The following is a 19,779-nucleotide window of genomic DNA, read 5'->3' as shown; positions in this document are numbered from 1 at the left end:
CAGCGAAAGGCTATCGAGTCATGACATGTATCCAGCCAGACACTGTTATAGATACGACCAAACCTCCACTCTGTTCCTGAGCCACAGGAGGTACGGCCATGTCTTCAGGAAGCAAGTCTATGAGCTTTACCAACCAGTGAATTGCAGCAGCTATCCCCCTGCTGCTGCTTTGTGCACCAAGACATTTCCACTTCTATCTCTGCAGTGAGATCAGAAAGGCTACAAGCACCTGCAGTAAGGTAACTGCTCTCTTGACTTTATGTTCTAACACAGTCTTGTACATTTGCTTTTTAGGCTCTAAATGCCTATGCTACCAGGATAGAAAAGTAGCTCATGATTTTTTTATAAAAGCAGTCTATTGTAACTAAGATGGAACTAGAATCTTCAGCTTCAATTCATAAATTTTTTTCCCCTTGAGAAGGGTTAAGGTTATTTTTTTTAATGGAGACTTACTTCAATTTGAACTTTTAAAAATATAATTTCTTGCTTTGAATTCAACCCAGGAATGTTTTGCAACCAACAGAGTCTTTATCTTATATACTTCACTTGAAGAAAGTGGGGACTTAGACACAGTCATCTCCTGAAAGCACAAGAGACATGTTCCCCTGCTGTGATCAAAAGCTCTTGCAAAAAAACCCCCACACAATATAACTCTGAACTTAAAATAAATTGCTAGCTGATTCACTTTGTGCTATTCTTTCACAATCATGAAATTCAAAAGAAATCACAATGATGTTCAATTGTTTTATTCTCCCCCACCCCTTACAAGCTAAATGTCACACAAGGAGAAGAGGCAATGGAGGCATTCTACAGAACTAGTTATATTGTAACATGCAAACTAAACAGCAGTGTAGACCTGTAATCAGCTTCAAGGTTATCTCAAGGCTTAAAAAGGGTAGAAATGTTTGTTCACTTAAGTTCCAGACAGTCACCATCTCTTTCTGACCTCAGGGGTACCAGGCCTCTAAGAGAACTTCAGTAGTGTACTCCAATTTCTTTTGGTTTGGACTAGCAATAGGAAACTTTTACTTTAGTTCTCTTTTGAACATCCAACAAGTCCTTCCAGTACATACCACTGGCAGAACACATGCAGCTTGTATTAATCTGTGAAAGAACATGCATGCATATTGATGTACGACTCCAAACCAAAGTTTCTTGAAACAAGTTTACATTCTGTGGACTAGGCCCAATCTTTGTAATGCAGCCAAGATTACATCTGTCTGCTCGCTTCCGATGCTTTCAGTTTGTTGGATTAGTCCAAACAGTCCTGAAAGCTTAGTGCTCCCCCTGGCTGCTACCCAAACTCTTGTCCAAGGCCTCTATTGCTTTAACATGTAGGACAGAGCCAAGACAGCTTTAGGATGAAATGAAAAAGGTTAGGGCTTGATCTAAATTTATATGGGTGCAAGTTCTCATTTATTTTCATCTTTCCTGAGATACCCCAAAACCCCATGAACCTTAAGGAAATTAATCTACTTCTGAATGAAAGCCTAAAAAAGACTTAACATATTAAAACAGTATGAATACAGGAAGCTGAAAGTAGAAGTATAAAAATAAGTCCTCTTTCTATAAAGAACTCAACTTAGGCACCCTGCCTCTTATACCTGAATAAGAAAGCACGTGCATTTCTTCAGAGCTTTCTTTCCCCTGCCAAGCACAGCTCAGCATGGATAACAACAGGATCAGGTAATAGGTCACACACATAACAGCTGCACTCCAGGTTACAGTCCACAGCACAGCAGCCTGCAGGAGCACACTGTCTGAGGAACCAGACATACAAGCAAAGGCAGCCAGGTTCCTTGGAGTGTTTTCCTTAAGTCATGGAGGGAAGAGACCTGCTGAATGCGAGGGGGAAGTGTGCACAGAACAAAACCAGGCTCAGCTGTGCTCAAAACTTAGTTTGCAAATAATGAACCTGGTTCAGGAGACCTTGGAGGCCAAGAAGCAGACGTTCTATCCTAGCCCTGGCAAGGCAGCTGATATCAAAGTGCCTGTGTGCAAGGTCTGTTTGTGCTGTTGTCTCCCCTCTTGACTATTACTGCCTGCAGAGGAGTTCTGGTAGCCCCAACAGGGCAGGGGGTTGTTTAAGTCAGTTTTTCTCCTGCAGACTCTACAGAGCAATAGCAGTATGAGCAAAGACACTAGATAATGGCCTCTTCCTCAGCAATGCACAGTGTCTGAGGCGACTGTTCTACAGACAAGGAGGACCACTTGCAAAGCTGAAAATCCATTACTTCCATCTGAGCAGAGAAGAGTGATTCAGGAAAAAGAGGGGGGTGGAACAACAAACACTAGTCTTCCCTGCTACTGGTCATTCACATTTCTGGGAGAATAAAAGAACTGGAGTGCTGCCACTTCTTAGCAGTTTGCTTTTATGTTCTCAAAGACAACTTCACTTGGATGGTGTGAGGGACAGGTACAGGACTCCACCTGAGAAAATACACTACCATCTGCAGGCAAGTTTGAAAACAAAAAACTCCTCGAGCATGGCAGACTACCTAATGCCAAGGAGTTTCTGCTGAGCTATATGTTTGTCCAGGGAATGTTTAGAAGCCAGTAGTACATATACACTAATGCAGGGCTCCTGTAAGCTGCCTATTTGGACCAGATTTTAGACCCCCCCAAAAAAATCCTTTTTTTACGTGTTCACAGTAACAGTCTGTTCATAAAGCTAGTGACTGCTACCATATTACATTGGTGCTCATACTGATCCTTACCAGTACCAATCCTTCTAACGCCAAACATCAGGGCAGAATTCAAGTGCAGCACATGCCATCTCCAGCCACTTAACCAAACGGTGCCTTTAAACTCTCCTTTTAAGACAGTTAAGAATCAGTTATTAAGATATCACTACTGAAAAATAACTATTGCATTTCTTAAAGTTTAACAGTAAACAACATTGCAAATATATTATTGCACACAGTAAAGGTTTTTGGAACTACAAAGATAAGGAACGGGTAATCTAGAAGACCCAGAATAATGATCCCAGAGCCATTCCAGTCGCTGCTCCAGCAAGCATGCCCAGTGCAAGATCTCCGTCGCTGTCACGGTAACGCTCTCGAATGATGATGTGGTTTGCAGGGGGCTGGCCATAAGGTCCTAGGTAATAAGAGATTGTTAGAAGGAGGGCAAAAGAAATGTGTATCTTCATACCATGCATTGCAATTCCAAAACACGCCCATTCTTTCACCCGCTTCCACTGAACACTAAGATGATGTCAGCTACAAAGGTAGAATACATCTCTGCTTTGGATTCAGCCCCCACATTTATTAAATAAATCCAGAGGCCTAGCAACACTTCTAGCCTTGTAAGAGTTTAATATCTGGGAGAAAAGCTCATCACAAATGTAAAACTGAACGCTGTTCTGCATTTGTATTAGCAAAGAACCTATGAATTACTTGTATCATTCTATCAAACAGTGGATTTAATGCAAGAAATGTGTCTAAAAATCAATTTAGCCTTCAAGTTAAGGCAAATAGTGCAGTTCCCCCTCCAAAAAAATCTTTGGCAGCTCTTAAACCAGTGGTTTGTCAGAAACTGTGTATCAGTTATTTACTTTGCAATTACTGCCTACTGCTTCAATTCAGCCTTCACATCCTGGGCTGATCTGTTGTGTGGTGACAGCTGCTACATTTCTTTTCGGATGAAGACTGGCCCACTACTAAGGAGTTAACCTATGACTCAAGAAGCCACCAATTGACCGGTACAAGCTCCACTTGTCATGTTTTGTGACTTAGCTCCTACCTGCAAAGCAAACATAATAGTACTGCTTTCCCTTCCAGACACTTCAGGAAGATTAAATATTCTTGGAGATACTGCAGTGCTTTTGCTAACTGATACTGAAGTAATCCAACTCATACAACTGGAAAAGGCTCTCGCTGACTTTCAATGATGCATGACTGGGAACCTCATGAGAAGGATTACATCAATTCAGAGAAAAAGCAATGAAGCCGAAAGTACAGGGGTTAAGTTGCTAGGGGTGAACTTGACCCCTAAGATTTAGTTGCAGTAACCCTACTGAAGGAAAGCATTGAGGCTTGGTTACTATGCCCAACCTATAACTAGTATCTTAACACACTGGACTTGCAAACTGTTTAGGAGAGTTACTGTTTAATGTTGGATTTTTATCATACAAGTTTCTGAGGCTTGATTTCCAAGGCCTGCTGGTAGTTTTTAAAAATGGTTCTTGGGACTTGAAACAAGCTGCTGCTTTTCAGCTGCTGAGAACCAACAGAACCCACCTTCCTCTGTGTTTGCTATGATCTGTATCTTAGGATCACTAACCTAGATGAGGAAAGCTTTAAAAGCTTTAGGCTGATGCACCTCCCTTGTAATAAAAAATGGAAAAGGCAGACCTGACAAATGTCAAATGGAAAAAAAAAATCCTCCTCAAAACTGACAAAAATTCTGAAGAGATTCTTGCTTGCAGAGCCAGATCATAAACAATTAGTAAGTTAAATCTTCTGATTTATATTACCCTTACTACTCTAAAGCACCAATTCTGTAGGATTGGGGCGCTCTATGCAAAGCTAATCCTAAATTAAGGGGACTAAGCTTAAAAGCACACCCTAAAATTTTACTCCCTTTCCTCTTTTATGGGGATTGAAAGCTATACAAACCTGAACAGAGCAATACCAGACTTCACAAGGCTGAATGTACTGCCTTACAGCAATTCCAGCATGCAGGGAAGGAATCAGTTACAACCATGCTTTGGGAGTGAATTTACGTTTGACACTTGCATTTAATTCTGAGGTCATAGCTGAATGTCAGTGTTGAAATAATTAAGCTAGGTATAATAGCAATAGATGATGAATCAAAAGCTCTGTCAATGCCTAGTGTGGAGTACTGAATCAGTCTTGTTCTGGCTCTTCTATCTTTGCTTAGAAAACATGCTGCCTACTGTAGTTAGAGAGTTTTGTGTGCTTCAAAAAGAGTTTATTTAAATACGCTGGGATCACATTGGGAAGGTTAAATCACTTAATAGAAACTTCATTGCGCTCGCTTATTGCAAAAGGGTAAGGAGACTTGGTTCCAGTTACAAGTCAGGTTTCTTTCTGTCGCTCTGTCATCCAGAAGTGGTGCGTGGTAAAGGATGGTGATTAATAGAATTAAAGCCAGAAAGACTGACTCAAATAACTTCTCTAGGAAGGTGAAGGATATGGTTCATACTGATTACCTTGGTATGGATACTGATAGGGAACAGCATAAGCTTGTCCATTGGAGGCATAGAAGACTTGAGGACCAGCAGGCGGATACGCACCATTGTACTGATCGTAGCCATAGCCGTAAACCTGGTGAAATTAAAAATACCCATTACAAAAGCATTCTTTGCTATGTATCCAATTATACACTTTGTTCAATTCTCCCTCATTTCTAATGCAGTCAAAGTTTTACTAAAATATCCAGTCTGTACTGATATACTCTATCTACTCACTGGAAAGGATTCAGAACAGCTGCTTGAAAAAATAAGTGCTCCTAAGCAGCTTTTGCTCTCCACCCTTCCTGGAGTGTGAATGGCAGAGGCAGGGCCTGGAACATCAGGCAGAGCCACAGCAGCATTACCAGCTTCTCCTCTCTGCCCTCATGCCAACAGCAGCTCTCTGGAGAGCTCAGAAGTGCCAGGCAAGCAGCAGCTGATCCCAAGAAACTCCAACCAACTTTCCTCTAACACACTGCAAGTAAATGTCAGATTCAGGACAAACACTCTGTAGCTGTACGCTTTGGAAGCAGTTTTGTTCTCTGAAAGGGGAGGCCTGCTGCTAGTCCTGATACAGCTCCCAGTACCACATCTAGTTCTTAACAACTATTTCTAACAGCGATGGGGTGGAGCAGAGCATCTATAGTGCAACAAGTAATACTACCCCAAACTATGCCTTTGAGTATCACTGCACATCAGTCAGAACATCCAGAAATCCCCAATGTATACTGGTTCAGTCCCAATGCTGCTCCTTCTCCACTGCAAAAGAACTGTGCATCCAGGAGCTAGAGTTATTGTGTTGCTATGACATCTTGGATACAACAAAATCCTTATGTGTTAAGAGTGACAGCTCCAGTCATTAAATCCTATTTTTAAAACTCCTGATTTTATATCCTTCCAGTGCTTACACAATGTGAAAGTGTAGTCACACCTCCTTATGTTAAAAGCTGCACCGCCAATATTTTTCAAGATTAGCCAAATAACTTCTGCACTGTCTCTAAGAAGCTTTATTTTCCAAGTTCACTCAGAAGCCATACCTTTATATACCTCCCAACCCAAATCTGCTTTCTCCCTTTCAAAGGAAATCCATCTCAAATGGGAGCAACAATAGATTGTTAGTGCCTTACTCTTACTCTCCTTTTGTACAAACCTTCAAGCTGGATCTAACTGTGAAACACAGCACTTTGGGAGTACGATTTGAGTACGTGAAGGATGGCTGCTTCTGCTACCTCACTTATTTTAATGCTTCCCGACTGCAACTCTTACCTCAGGTGACGGTGTGGCATAAGCTGTATAGGGAGGAGGGGCTGAAGAAATGGCCGTCTCATCGTACATCACATCAGATCCCATGTAGCCCTAAACACCATGGTAAGGTAGCAGTTATCACCAGTTAGAGTAGTGCAAGGATTAAAACTTAATGACCCTAAAGAAAGAGTAACCTTTAGACATGCTGCATGTTAAGAAAGCAGTGAGTACCTTATAAAACACTGCAAAAAGAAACTACTTGGAGAGCAGACCTGGGAGAATACACATGCCTGATCAACCACAGGAAGGAACCATAAAATTTCTTACCTGAGTGTGCACACACACACATGCATACATGTATGTGCAAGCACACCGACTCCTCACATCATTTCATAGGCTCAGTTTTAGAAACTACCCTCTTGTTCATCCTCCATTTTCAGATAAAGTCTCCACAACTAAGCTAGCTGCTTCCTGGCACCCTAGAGTGGTATCACCAAGTTCTGCAAGAGCAGATGAAGCAAACAAATGCAGTAGCCAAAAGTGGCACCTGAACACTTTAGCAGAACACTGTCACAGTTCTCAGCTACCTCTCACTTTCTGGCTGTGAGGAGACATTTAAAAAAAAAAATACAGTAAGAAGAGGTTTAACTGTAGGGATTTGGGGGCTTGGTTGTTGTACTGGGTCTGGCTGAGCCGGAATTGGTTTTCCCCTGTAGCAGCCCTCATGGTGCTGTGTTTTATGTTGGGAGCTGGCAGGGTGTTGATAGCACACTGGTGGTGTGGCTACTGCTGAGTAGTGCTTACACAGCACAGGCTCTTTCCAACATTTCCACCCCCCCGCCCAGTGGGACGAGGTGGGCAAGATCTTGGGAGGGGACACAACCAGGACAGCTGACCCGAACTGACCAAAGGGATATTCCAGACCATATGACGTCTGCTCAGTATAAAGCTGGGAGAAAGGAGGAAGCGGGGGGGGGGGGGTGTCACCCTTGGTCCTCCGAGGCAACCACTACGTGTATCGGAGCCCTGCTTCCTGAGAAGGCCCGACATCGCCTGTTAATGGGAAGTAGAGAATAAATCTGTTTTCTTTTTTTTTTTGCTTCCGCACGTGGACCTTTGCTTCGCTTTGCTTATATTAAAACTGCTTTTGTTTTACCCACAAGGGTTGGCTATCTTATATTCTTTCCCCTCTTTGCCCTGTTGAGAAAAAAGGGGAAGGGGGGGGAAGTGATAGAGTGAGTTGGTGGGTACCTGGCATTTAGCCAAGGTCAAACCACCACAGTTGTTTTTAGGGAATTACTTTGCAAATGCCACCTATAATTCTGGTCCTTTTTGGAGGCAGCCATGAGGCAAAGGTGATAACTTACTTGAATCCATCTACAAGGAGCTCCCAAAGAAACTCAAGATTTGTTACAGTAGCCTTGTATTCTTGCCCCTAATATCAGAAGTCTACAGTGATGCTCTTAGTGCCCTATCCCAAGAAAAAAAAAAACAGCTCCCTTTTTTTAGTTTACAAGGGAGTGCTTTAATAGCTCAGTAGAGAATGTTCCTATGGTCTCCTGTACCTGGACTATAGAAAGACTTTTGAGGGCATACTATGGCTGTATCTTAGGTCAAACTTGTGGTGGAGGTTCTAAAGATTGCTTGAAACACACTGTTGAAAGCACTATATGAAGAGGCAGTTATTTTCACCACCTGAGAAAAAGTCCAGCAAATGCTCACATCTTAGCAGTAAACATATTCTGTTCTGCTACAAGAAACTCTACAGGCATATGACACAAGCCTGCAAACGTCTGTAAATGACACAGTTCTCAAAGCTAGGGTGATCACCCTGCTATTCCAGTAAAGTTATGAAGTGCTGCGGGATGCTCGGTATTTTTGAAAGCCGTGTCAGACACCTACAGATGGATTAACTGCTTAGTTCAAGTCCTTCTTGGAGACATTTAATAGCTTTGGAAAGTGCTAATTTATAAAACTACTTGTGCAGAGAGCTACCTGCCCTACCTTCAGTAGCAGGGGTCTGCCTTGCTGACAAAGGTGATGCACTGGCAAGTTTTGAATGCCATCTAGCAGGGCTGGCAGCTGAGCGTCAGAGACATGAAAAGCAGCAGCTCCTAACTCCTGAACCAGGAGTCACCATCGCACACGTAAGCAAGATAAAGCCCCTACAACTAGAGCAGATGGACCATGAGTGTTGTGTCCTCTGCGTGAGGACAATTCCTTCACTTCTCATTTAGCACCATGAAGCATGGCTCCAGTCAGAGGCAGTCATATCCAGGGCAGTTTTGCTATGACAAGTGTTTGCTTTGGGTATCTACAGATCTAAGTTACATCATATGACAGATGCCTCAGTACAGTGGCAATGTTAATGTGACCCTTCAAAAATCGAGATAAGATTCTACAAAACCCAGCATTTCCCCGTGAAACAGAACCATCTCAGGTTGGTTCAGTCTAGCCATCTAAGGAAAGTTAATGCTGAAGCGTAGCCTGGAGGAAAAACAAATTAACAATACCCACAAGTGGATGGATGTGGGTCCCCAAAGATACAGTTCTCTAGAGAATTCCAAGACTCACAGAGAGGCTTGTATGATTCCTGACCTCTTCGCTCTCCACAGCTAGCATGCCGATGGAGAGGTAATATATTCCTTCTCGACATGCCTGCACTCCCCTCCAAGCACCTCTTGCTCCTCCCCTAGTCTCCGCCAAGAAGCATCCCACAATGTAATGGATCTATATTAACAAACAGCTTCTTTGCAGTAAACTTCCTTTAGTGCTGCACCTGTTATGCAACAAATCCTAGTAGTGGAAAGTGCATTTTTACTCGTTGCAGATTTACTTTTTGCCCACAGCCTCAGTGCCTACTTCCCTTATAGATCAGCTTCTCAAACATTCACTTCCACCCAGAGAAATCATTCCCTGAAATCACTCACTTCCACCCAGCATGTATTTGCCTGGACTTGGCTGCAAGGATGACATGTGCTTGTGATCCAGGGGATCATTCTTCTCCCACCCACAAGCCTTACCATCATGCTCATGACCCTGTTCTTCTCTAGCAGGGAAGGATGGAACATGATTTCAGAAGTAAACTGCTAGACCACATATAACACTGATGTGCTGCTTCTCTATCAGTATAAAGTCTAGGTAGTACACTTACTGTGTTTGTTCTGGCGTCCTGGAGAGCAATTTTCCATGCCCTGCAAAAAAAACGCCATTGTTTAGTGGAACACTAAAAATTAATGCCACGTTTTCTTTTTAGGACTATGAAAAAAACAAGGCTAGCAACTAGAGGTACTGCAGGAGCAGAGTTTAAGACACTGCATATGTCAAAGCCTAACGATACAGTAAAATGAATGCACAAAGGTGTTACACCAAGATTGAGAAATAATTACTTTCTTTGCAGAGCTGAGAAGGAACAAGGAGGAACATGAGAAGGAACAGATGCGGTTTTGAAGGTCGTCACTGCAAGCACAACAGCCAGGCAATAGGCAGCCACGCTCAGGATAAGGTAATAGGAAGAGATGCACCAGGGAAGTTGTATCTCCTGTCTGAACAGCTGCATCTGTGCTGACCACAGTGGGGGTCTTGACGCTATTACGGTTTGAACAGAAGGTACATATACTGCACTCAGATACTCCTGTGCCGTATGGCTGGGAGCATGCTCGATGCACCGTGCATACTTGGCAAATACTGATGATAGAAGTTATCTAACTATACATACAGGTATACAGCTATACATACAGCTACATATATACATATAACTATATATATAGCTCAGTTGAGAGTTCACAATAAAGGAGTAGCCTTCCCTTCACTACTGATTGGGATGTCCTTGGGCTATGCAGGGTCAGGTACTACTTGAAAAATGGGAAAAGTGAAAAAAAAAAAATCTGTTCAGCCAGTCTTGCATTAACCATATTAGTAAGATTCTTTTACTCCTTCTCACCCTTCAGTGTTTTGAGTGGCTTAACTTGCAGTTAGTTTGCATGAGCTAGACAACCTCTTACAGAAGAGCTATGTTTTTGTCGCTGAAAACTTGCTTTTACTTGTTTGAAAACCTTCTTAAAACATATCTCAAAGTCCAAAGGAAGGAAAATAGTTAGGGAGAAAGTGAAAAAGAAAGATAAAAGAAGAAGAGGCAGCAAAACCAATATTCTCTGGCAAACTTACAGGCAGTCATCTGCACTCTCTGCACAGAGGTTGACTGTCCTCCCATCACGGCAAACAATCTGCAATAAACAGTCTCTCTGCTTCCCCTCTGGAGGCTGGAAATCTGAGTCAGAAAAAACAGACAAGTTATAAAATGTCGATAACCAGAATTTCATGATCGCATTTACAAGAAGGGAGATAGTTTATGCAAAAGTCTGGACAAAATAAACAGTTGTAGCTGCTTTCCATGGCATCAGAATAAATTACAGAAGGAAACAACCTGTTCTTGCTCTTTAGAGTGTCCTGAAAGTAAGTCGCTCTGGTCATCATTCCTAAGAAATGCAAGTGTCCAACAGCTGAACCAATCCAGACTTAGAGTAAGTGGTCTCCAACACTTGTGTTCTCCACTTGTGTCAGCATCAAGTGGAGTACTAACAAATGCTAGAAGTGAATCAGCCAAGGTTTCCCATTTCTAGTCCTGTCTCTCACTCCATCCAGCACTGTAACTACACCAGGAACACTCTATAATCAGACACACAAGCCTACTGTGAACGTCCCATTCTCACATGCATGCCTCCCACCTGCATATATTGTACACTGTCCTTACTGAGTTTTAAAAGTATCAAACCCTAACCTAATCTATCACATGGTAATAGCATGCCGTGGGTATCCATAAGGGAATTTAGTAGTTGGTTGGCTTGGTTTTTTAGGGGGGGTGAGGTTTTAACAACAATGAAGTTGCACACTTCTTGGACACGTTTGCTTCTGCAGTAGTGCTGTAAATGGTTGTCGTGGTTTAAACCCAGTCAGCAGCCAAGCACCATGCAAGCCGCTCACCCTTCCCAGCCCCGGGGGATGGGGGAGGGAATTGCAGGGATAAAGGTAAGGAGACTTGTGAGATATAAAGTTTAATAATTGAAATAAAATAGCCTAATAATAATAGTAATAATAATAGAAAATACAAATGGGTAATGCACAATGTGATTGCTCACCACCTGCCAACCAATGCCCAGCCCATTCCCGGCTAGCGATCCCAGAGAAGTGAGAAACCCGAAACCACAATCCTGGAAGCGAGAATGAGCTTCCTGATCAACCCTCCTCTGTCTACTGAGCATGACGTTGTATGATATGGAATATGCCACTGGCCAGTTTGGTGCCAGTGCTCTGGCCGTGCTCCCTCCCAGCTTCTTGTACACCTGCACACGGGCAGGGCATGGGAAGTTGGAAAGTCTCTGACTTCTTAGCAACAACTAAAAACATCAGAGTGTTATCGACATTCTTCTCATACCAAACCCCATACTGAATCCAAAACACAGCTCTATTCTAGCTACTAAGAAGAAAAATTAACTTTATCCCAGCCAAATCCAAGATAGTGATATGCTGGGCAGGCACTGAAGTTGTAAAGCATCTCTGAATACACAAATCCCGAAGGTTTCATTATTACCTCGACATTCATTCCCCACTCTGAGGTTGATGCAGTGGATTCGCATGTGGATTTTATCTTCTATATCATGGCGATTTTGATCATCGTAGAATATTAAGCGGCCATCAGACCACAGGTCAAACCAGTTCTTCTTCCAACGCCGTAAAATAGTACCTTAAAAATCAGACAGTCACTTTTGAGGGCACATATTAGGAAGTATTTGTGTCCTAGAGTTAATAAAAAGTAAAACCAAGAAATCCCTCACAGTTGCCCCAGACATTCTGAGGTGCCAAGCAAAATCCTGTACTACAACATCCCCACTTCAGAAAACTACAGAAATAGGTTCCATGTTTTATCTAGTATTCAAAGTTTATTTTAAGTGCATAACCTGGCGCTTTAGTTCTAACTTGCTGCAAGAACAAGCAGAGGGCATGACTAATTGAAGATATTAAATTAAGGTGTCAGGTAAAGTTTCCAAGTCTCCACTTATACAGCACTAATTACAGAGCAGCATCTGAAGCCGAATGCCAGTCAGACACCTCAGATATGGTATATCCTGTTTCCCACTGGTATACCCAAAAGGTCACATGGAAATGCTGTCATGACAGGTCATTTTGTGAAGTGTCCTAAAGGTTAAAAAAACCCCAACAAACCAACCAAAAAACAACCCACAGAGCTAGAGACTTGTTTTAGGAAAGACCTGGGAATTACTAAGTTGCTCTAATGTTTTTTGGAGAAGTTAGACACAGGGAGGAGACAAGGAGGTAAAAGGCCCATAACTTACTTTGCCGGAGCAGCCATCCACTCTTCACAAATGCCATTGTTGCTTAATCTAGTGGACTGAAGAGGAAGGCGAGAGGGAGAAAAACAGTTTTCAGAATTTCACAATAATACATTGGAAAGAGGCATCTCGAGGTAAAATGTCATATATTATAGCTGCATGTACCCAGCTAGTATTGCAGAGAGACACAGTAGATCTCAGCTGAAGATATTCAGTAAGGCACAACTAGTATTTTAGGACTTAACAAATAGAACAAACGTACAATTGTAGCAATCCAATGTGACTATCAGAGACCACTTCTAAGTTTAACTGGAAAACGCAGAAGTTTACAGCTACCACTCTGGCAACATGGGGAAGAGACAAACTGGAGTGACTGTTTCCTGACTCACCACCAGTTCCTTTCAAAGTTCTTCTCTTGACATACGTGTGCTTCCTGTATTCTGCAGTCTCAAGTTACTAAGCTCCCTCACTTCCTCCCTACCCCCCTTTTTCTGTACTTCCTCTTCTTTTTTTCATTCACTGCCTCAAAGTTCAGCCAAAACACAAGCTGAAACAATTTAAACAGGAAGGAGAAAGCTTGTTTTATGACTTGTTTTTCCAAATCATCACTAGCTCCTTCCAAGATGAATTGAAATACGTTAAGCCCATACAGTGAGATGCCCGTTTATCCGCAACTTTTAAATGAAGCTTGAAATGGCATGGGAAGGACCCTGCTTAAATTCAAGTTATCACACATGACATTAAGCACTCGGCCACTGCACGCTGGTTTATGAGCACGCTAAAGAAAAGAGATCAAGCATAGGATATATCGGAGGATGAGTTTTTATTTTATAGCATAATAGTGTTCTGACTATTGTTCTAAAATGGATTAATAAAAATACAACTATCTGGATGCAACTGAACTAGAAAAACAAGAACAGAAGCATTTTAAGCCTCCCTTGAGAAGGCTACCTTTTCTAGAAATTATTTGTGGGGCCTGTAAGCCAATATGAGAGACGGATACTTAAACCTACCAGATAACATTCTACTTGTAGCAGCGTAAGAGGAGGGGGGAAAGGTGGCACAGTAGATTTGGTAGACAGAGGAACTCCTCCCAGACAAGGAATGTTTGTAAAGCTGAGGAGGAGGGGAGGGAGGACAAGAAGAGAGTTTTGTTATGTTCTAGTAAAATACAAATTTAGTAAGTATCCACTTATTTTCTGATAGATGTATATATGCCATCTTTTGGATATTACTTGTGGCCGTGTCCTCTTCACAGTACTGGGCAAATACAAGACTATAGCCAGCAGGATTTCACACTGAAGGAACACCACATCCAGCACAGGCTCGGGTGTGGTGGCAAGAACCACCTGCAGGTAAAGTTCAAACTCCAAGATAAACCTCTTGGCTTTTGTACCAGCTTGCTGGGAAAACAAACATTTAGCTGACAGCCCACTGAAAGGGAGTGGCACACTCCTCTCCTCTCCTGCTTTAATCCTGGTCACCCGGTCCTGCTCCAAGGTCTAAACACAATGTTGTCACCTGTCTATAGAGAGAGAGGGGCCAATTTATTCTTCCAAAGTAACAAAGCAGTACGAAGGACCTGAGCCTTGTTCTCCCCCCACACCAGTATATGCTTCTCACCCCCCAGATTCTCCTTTACAAGGAATAGCCGTCTTGCTCTTCATTTTCACAGGAATGGGTCTCTCCAATGGTGCTTCCATTTCTTCCAGTTTGCCCACTAAGGTGAAATCTTTTAATAGTCTAAGAGCCAATAAAGAACTTGCAGGAACTTCAGTTCTGTTGCAAGTGCTACATTAGGTCCTTGAATGTTTGTTGCTGCCTTTAAACCTACATCATAATTAGATTTAACTTAGACACATAAAGGGGAAGAAACTAAGAAGAAAGTATTTCTCCTGACAATTTAAGTTTTGCCTGTGATTACAGAATGTCTCACAGCTATCTAGGGCTACAACTACAGAAGAGGCTTCAGCAGCTGTACAGCACCTTGCATGTAATCTCAGATGCAACAACAACATTTTCACAACACAGAATTTCAGTGCCCAAAACTTCAGCTCTGGATAGAGAGCAAGAAATCACATGGAACGATCTGTCAGCACTCGAGTAGGAGGTGCCAAAACAATGAGATACTCTTCTCTGGTCCTTTTTAAGCACAAGTGCTCACTTGAAGTCCTATGCAGTATTCACAGTCAACCCACATTATGTTTAAAAGAGTATTTGCAGAGCTAGAAGGCAGCCTGGCAAGATCAGTTGCAACCAAGTATTAGTTGCCTGCTAAACTAGCTGAGTGCAACCAACATGGAAAACGGGATTTAAACAAAGCCAAATCAGTTCATCACCAACCTCAACAGAAGTTCCTTGGTGACTGAAATCTAAAAATGTAGCACTCTAAACTGAACGCAAGTTAAGAGTAAATGCAGCAAAGGGGCGGGGCTATTCCTTCCTGCTCCCTGCAATAGCAGCTTTCATGTTTTGCACAGAATATAATGTGGAATATTCAACAGTCTATTCCAGTTCACTTCTTGTTCTCAAACCCAGTTGGCTGGTAAGCAAAGCAAACTTCAAAACAAATCAAGTGTTTCTGCCTGCAGCTTGTAATTGCTGGAACAATTTTGATTAATGCAATCAAACTTGCAATGGACCCGATTCTGCAATCCCTGCAGACGGACAGGGCTTAGCCACGCAGACCTAACCACAGAGCCGAGTCCCAGGAGCCAGGCCGTGCCCGCGGACACCTTACTGTCACTTTATTCCCAAGACTTAGGGAGAGAAGTGTACAAAGCTCAGAGGAGTGTTCAAACGTACCCGACTTCACAGAATCAGAATCACAGTATCATCTCGGTTGGAAAAGACCTTGAAGATCATCCAGTCCAACCATGAACCTCACACTGACCATTCTCAACTCCACCAGATCCCTCAGCGCTGGGTCAACCTGACTCTCATCCCCTCCAGGACTCTACCATTTGGCTCCCTCCCCCTTCAAACGAAGCAAGTTTTCTATTTTTGGAACTTTCTGACTCAACAACGCGCAGGCCTTTTTCCCCATGAAGTTGTGTTTACTTCTCGCCAGCCCGCTCCTGGCCCTGCGGGGAGATGCGGCTCTCTCCGTTCGAAGCCTGTCCGTACGGCAGCCGGCCGGTGCTGCGGGACAGCCGGTCTGGAGAAGCACCGTCCCGCCTCCTCCCGCTCCCCCCGGGCGCAGCTCCACCCGACAGGCCCCCGGGGGGCAGGCTGGGCCCGGGCCCGCTCCCGCCGTGACGGCAGGCGGCTAGCCCGCGGCTCCGCCGGCCGCGGCAAGGCGGCGGCTCGGCTCAGCTTAGCTTAGCTCAGCTCAGCTCAGCTCTGCTCAGCACCCGCCGCCGCTGGCCGCTCGCACGCTCCCCCCCCGCCGCCGGGCCGCGGGCTGGGCGCTACCGGCTCGCCTCGCTCCAGCGGCCGAGCCCTGCCCGGCAGCCCCAGCAGCCCCGGCCCCGCCGCCCCAGCCTACCTGCCGCCGCCAGCCCCACTCCGCCAGCGCAGCGCCGGCCCCGAGTGACGTCAGCCCGCCGCGCCGCCCCGCCCCGGCCGCACGGCCCGGGCTTCCCCCCCGCCCCGCCGCCGAGGCCTTGCGGGACGCGCCGCGGATTCGGTAGGGACGCGCCTGTGTCTGTTGGGATCCCTCCACGGGGCGGGGGGCAGCGGGGCACCGACCCGCGTGCGGGTCACGCAGCCTCTCGGGGCGCTCAGGGCGGCGCTGGCACGGGCAGCCCCCGCGCGCCTTAGTTACGGTTATGAAAGGGACGTTTTCTGATCTCCTGCCATGGAGCTGCGACAGAGAACGGCAGAGTCACCCTGGCCAAGCAGTCGCGGGAGCGTTCAAGGGCAGACGAGGCCAGCGAGTCCGTGACCTCCGCCGGGACGCTGCCAGGAACGGCCTCTGCGTGGTTCTCGCGTGACAGCTCCATCGGGGACAGGGCTGCCCGCAGGCTGCAGAGTCTGAACTGACCGAGAATGCGCCGTGGCACTATAGTTACCTTCACAATTCAAATTGTGTTTTCCATTTCTAACCCAAAATAAATGAGATAGTTACGGTTTAAAATGAGGAAAACCTCTTACAGAGATCTAATGTCTCCTTTGGGTGATGGAAATTCCAGTTAGAACTTTTCCCAGGCTCATCCTGGTAACATAGGAGAGAATATGACTCCTATCATCATTACATTAAGTGAAAAAGAAAAGAAGTAATTAGTTGGTTTGCTTCAGCCAATCTCTTTGTTATAAGACTGGACAATACAGAAGTAGTATTCATAATAGTTACAATTTCACTTAATCTGTCAGCAAGCTCCTAGACTTCCTCCTACCCATCTATTCTCTCTTCTTGAGCAGAACAGCAATTCTAACTCGAAATTACACAGAAAGCCTGTGATAGTGTAGTGCCTGGCTGTAGTGTAGTCCATGCTTTGATATATCTTTGAAGTACCATAAAAGTGGTGAAGGCAGAACAGGCAGGATAAAGAGAATCTCTCTGTGAATAGAACTGCAGGTTTCAGAACAACCAGTAAATGAGATTTGTGTAGATCAAATTCTGTTTATGTAGGAGTCCTTTCTCTGAGGATAAAACTGTTCACCTTTCATTGCTGAAAAAGTATTTTCAGAAACTTGAAGGTATTGGGTTAGGGGTGAAAGGCAAGACAATCTCTACACTGCGGGAGGGAGCAGTTTTCTGGAATGAAAAATACTCCTCTTGAGGATTTGGGAGCCTCAGCAGATCCTATCCTTGGCGAGCAGTCACTAGAGGACAGCTGCCTTTTTGGCCTGTGTTCAAAGTGTTGGCTGTCTGGGTTCATATAAAACTTGAGTTTTCAGATTATGTTTAAAACCAGTTTTAAAATTTATTGGGAAACTGTCATGGTGTTTCCTGAACGAATTACCTCCATGGGCACGGAACATCAAGATTCTGTTTAGTAGCCATGTCCTGTCCTGCATTGACCTTGGAAACTCAGGGCTGTGAGTCCAGAGTCAGGGCCCCTGTGATGGGAGTTCTGTGCCACACAGGTCCTACCTGAGGGTGTGCAACAGAGACACACATCCAGGAGACAACAGATCTTCAGTCTGCCAGAAACTCAAGCGTATGCTGGAAACCCAGGCAAACATATATTAGGCTTATCATCTCATTAAATTCTGAAGTGTTTTGAATTAAATACATTGGGCTCTGCATTTGCTGATGAAACTTTTATCGGGAAGTTTCTAACTAGCTGTGCTGCAGAGCTGAAGGCCTGAGTCTTAGCACCCTGGGCAAAAGAACTAGAATATTTAGATGAGTACTATGACAAATGTGGATTGTTTTCAATTTGTTTGCCAATGAAGTGTGGAAGCGAAGGCTTTTGTTGAAATTTTCAGCCTACTCATAATTGCACCTTCAGTTTGGTCACGTTCAAAGCATGGTGTGAGATTCATCCCTCACTAATAACTATAAAAAACCCGATGTTTGGAATGTTTCAGAGTTACCAAACCCCATTTTTTAACTCTCATTCTTGTCCTGAATCAAAGAAACCACATCTGAAGTTCAACTTGCCAGTTGTAGTTACAACATACTAGTTAAAATTCAATTGGAAAATTAAAATTCTAAATGCCTAAGAAATTGCTATTTGGAAAAATTGAGCCATATGGTGACTTCTAATTCTTTGTCATAACGCAGCTGACATAATGCAGCTCTTCAATACATGCTAAATTTTGACTGCCACCAACATAAGCGTTTGAATTTTCACAGTCATTTGAGGGTCTTCATAGATCCTTTATATGCTGCTGAAATTTACATTTCAAATTTCCTGCTTTGGTTTGTAAAATATAATTTGACTCTAAACCAAGCAGAATACACATTTTCATTACAGATAAACAAATTAAACAAAATACATGCCAGCATTATTAAGTACTATAATTAATGTTGTTAATACTACTACAACTAATACAGTGCTCAACCAAGCTAAAAAAAAATCATATTAAGAATCAGCATTGCTTGCAAGCTAATGAAATGAAAAATATTAAAATCAAGAAAAATATTGATAAATGGACCAAACAACCCTGGTTGCAACAGAAAGATCAGGAGAGCTGCTGCTGGAGAACACCTGCATAAGGAATTAAAATAACTAGGACTCCAAATTTGTTATATGGTTATTACTGTATTTATTAGATTTTCAAAGCTTAAATTTGAAGGTTATGGTCAACTTGAAAGTAATTAGGCATTAGGTGAGAATAGTGGAGCAGAAGGTAGGTACAAAAATAAAGCAAGCTCGATTAAGTGTTTGTGATACTAACCAACTCTGCAATAGTTTGTACATAGCCTATAAAGTTTCCCTGATGAGAGGGAGACAGAAAAGAACATATTTCTAGTTTTGCAGAAGGCTCTGTTGTCTTAGCTGTGTATATAATAGTCCCAGACAGAAAGATATATCATAGCCTTGGTCAAAAATCTTTATCCAAGTGCTTTAACATAATTCCTTCTCTCCTGCAGAAAAGACTCAGCTCTTAGCCCCCTGCCATTCCTGTGGGTAATTGACCTGCACCCAGGATTAGAATTCCTTGGCACATTTTACCTGCAGAAATGAATCTGTGTGGTTAGTTTTTGTCACATTGTCACATGAGATGAGTGTCTACTTATCAGCTGAAGGGGGTTCTTATGGTGTCGTACAGAGGTCCTGAATGGGACTGCAGTATGCAGGCAGTGCAGAACAGCCTTCCCGCTGAAGGACTGCAATCCAGACAGGTCTCCTAACAGGAGTATTGTCTTACATGTGTGCAGCTGAAGTGAAGGGCCCAGATTTTTAAATTGCTTTGGGTTTTGTTCCACTCAAATTTACAAAACATTACATATCCATATAGCAAAACACTACGTGTAATTGCAAAACATAACATATCTGTGTAACATATCTGGAAGAGTGCTTGCAGACTTCATAACCATTCTGCTCCAGCTGAATATAGCTAGTAATAAGACCCCAGACTGCAGCATGTGCC

General features: G+C 43.5%; 2 protein-coding genes across 3 annotated transcripts in view; one reads left to right on the top strand and one right to left on the bottom strand.

Annotated features, from left to right (window-relative positions):
* Positions 1-730: 730 nt before the first annotated feature.
* On the bottom strand, positions 731-16,553 carry PLEKHB2 (pleckstrin homology domain containing B2). 2 transcript variants are annotated; one of them, XM_074877801.1, is made up of 8 exons: positions 16,280-16,553; positions 12,796-12,851; positions 12,033-12,185; positions 10,610-10,712; positions 9,597-9,636; positions 6,464-6,553; positions 5,177-5,291; positions 731-3,099 (listed from the first exon to the last, which is right to left on the bottom strand). In XM_074877801.1, the coding sequence occupies exons 2-8, from the start codon at positions 12,830-12,832 to the stop codon at positions 2,963-2,965; spliced, it is 675 nt and encodes a 224-aa protein (XP_074733902.1). In that variant the 5' UTR covers positions 12,833-12,851; positions 16,280-16,553; the 3' UTR covers positions 731-2,962. The 2 variants fall into 2 exon arrangements, with proteins under 2 accessions (XP_074733902.1, XP_074733903.1); XM_074877802.1 differs by lacking the exon at positions 16,280-16,553 and adding an exon at positions 15,853-15,877.
* FAM168B (family with sequence similarity 168 member B) overlaps positions 16,403-19,779 on the top strand; it is a 47,706-nt gene continuing 44,329 nt past the window's right edge. Inside the window, exon 1 of the mRNA XM_074877805.1 lies at positions 16,403-16,420. The gene's annotated coding sequence lies outside the window, so the exon portion shown is untranslated. The remainder of the gene's footprint in view (positions 16,421-19,779) is intronic.

Source organism: Strix uralensis, chromosome 9 (genome assembly GCF_047716275.1).
Source record: "Strix uralensis isolate ZFMK-TIS-50842 chromosome 9, bStrUra1, whole genome shotgun sequence".
NCBI lineage: Eukaryota > Metazoa > Chordata > Aves > Strigiformes > Strigidae > Strix > Strix uralensis.
This window is presented reverse-complemented; position numbering and strand designations above follow the sequence as displayed.

What these genes read in the sequence shown, in the direction of transcription:
- PLEKHB2 (XM_074877801.1), bottom strand. Translation starts at nt 12,832, where the DNA reads ATGGCATTTGTGAAGAGTGGATGGCTGCTCCGGCAAA. An exon ending in GAGAGTGCAGATGACTGCCT is followed by an intron (nt 9,637 to 10,609) that starts GTAAGTTTGCCA and finishes TTTTTTTTGCAG; the next exon opens with GGCATGGAAAATTGCTCTCC. An exon ending in AGGACGCCAGAACAAACACA is followed by an intron (nt 6,554 to 9,596) that starts GTAAGTGTACTA and finishes CATGGTGTTTAG; the next exon opens with GGCTACATGGGATCTGATGT.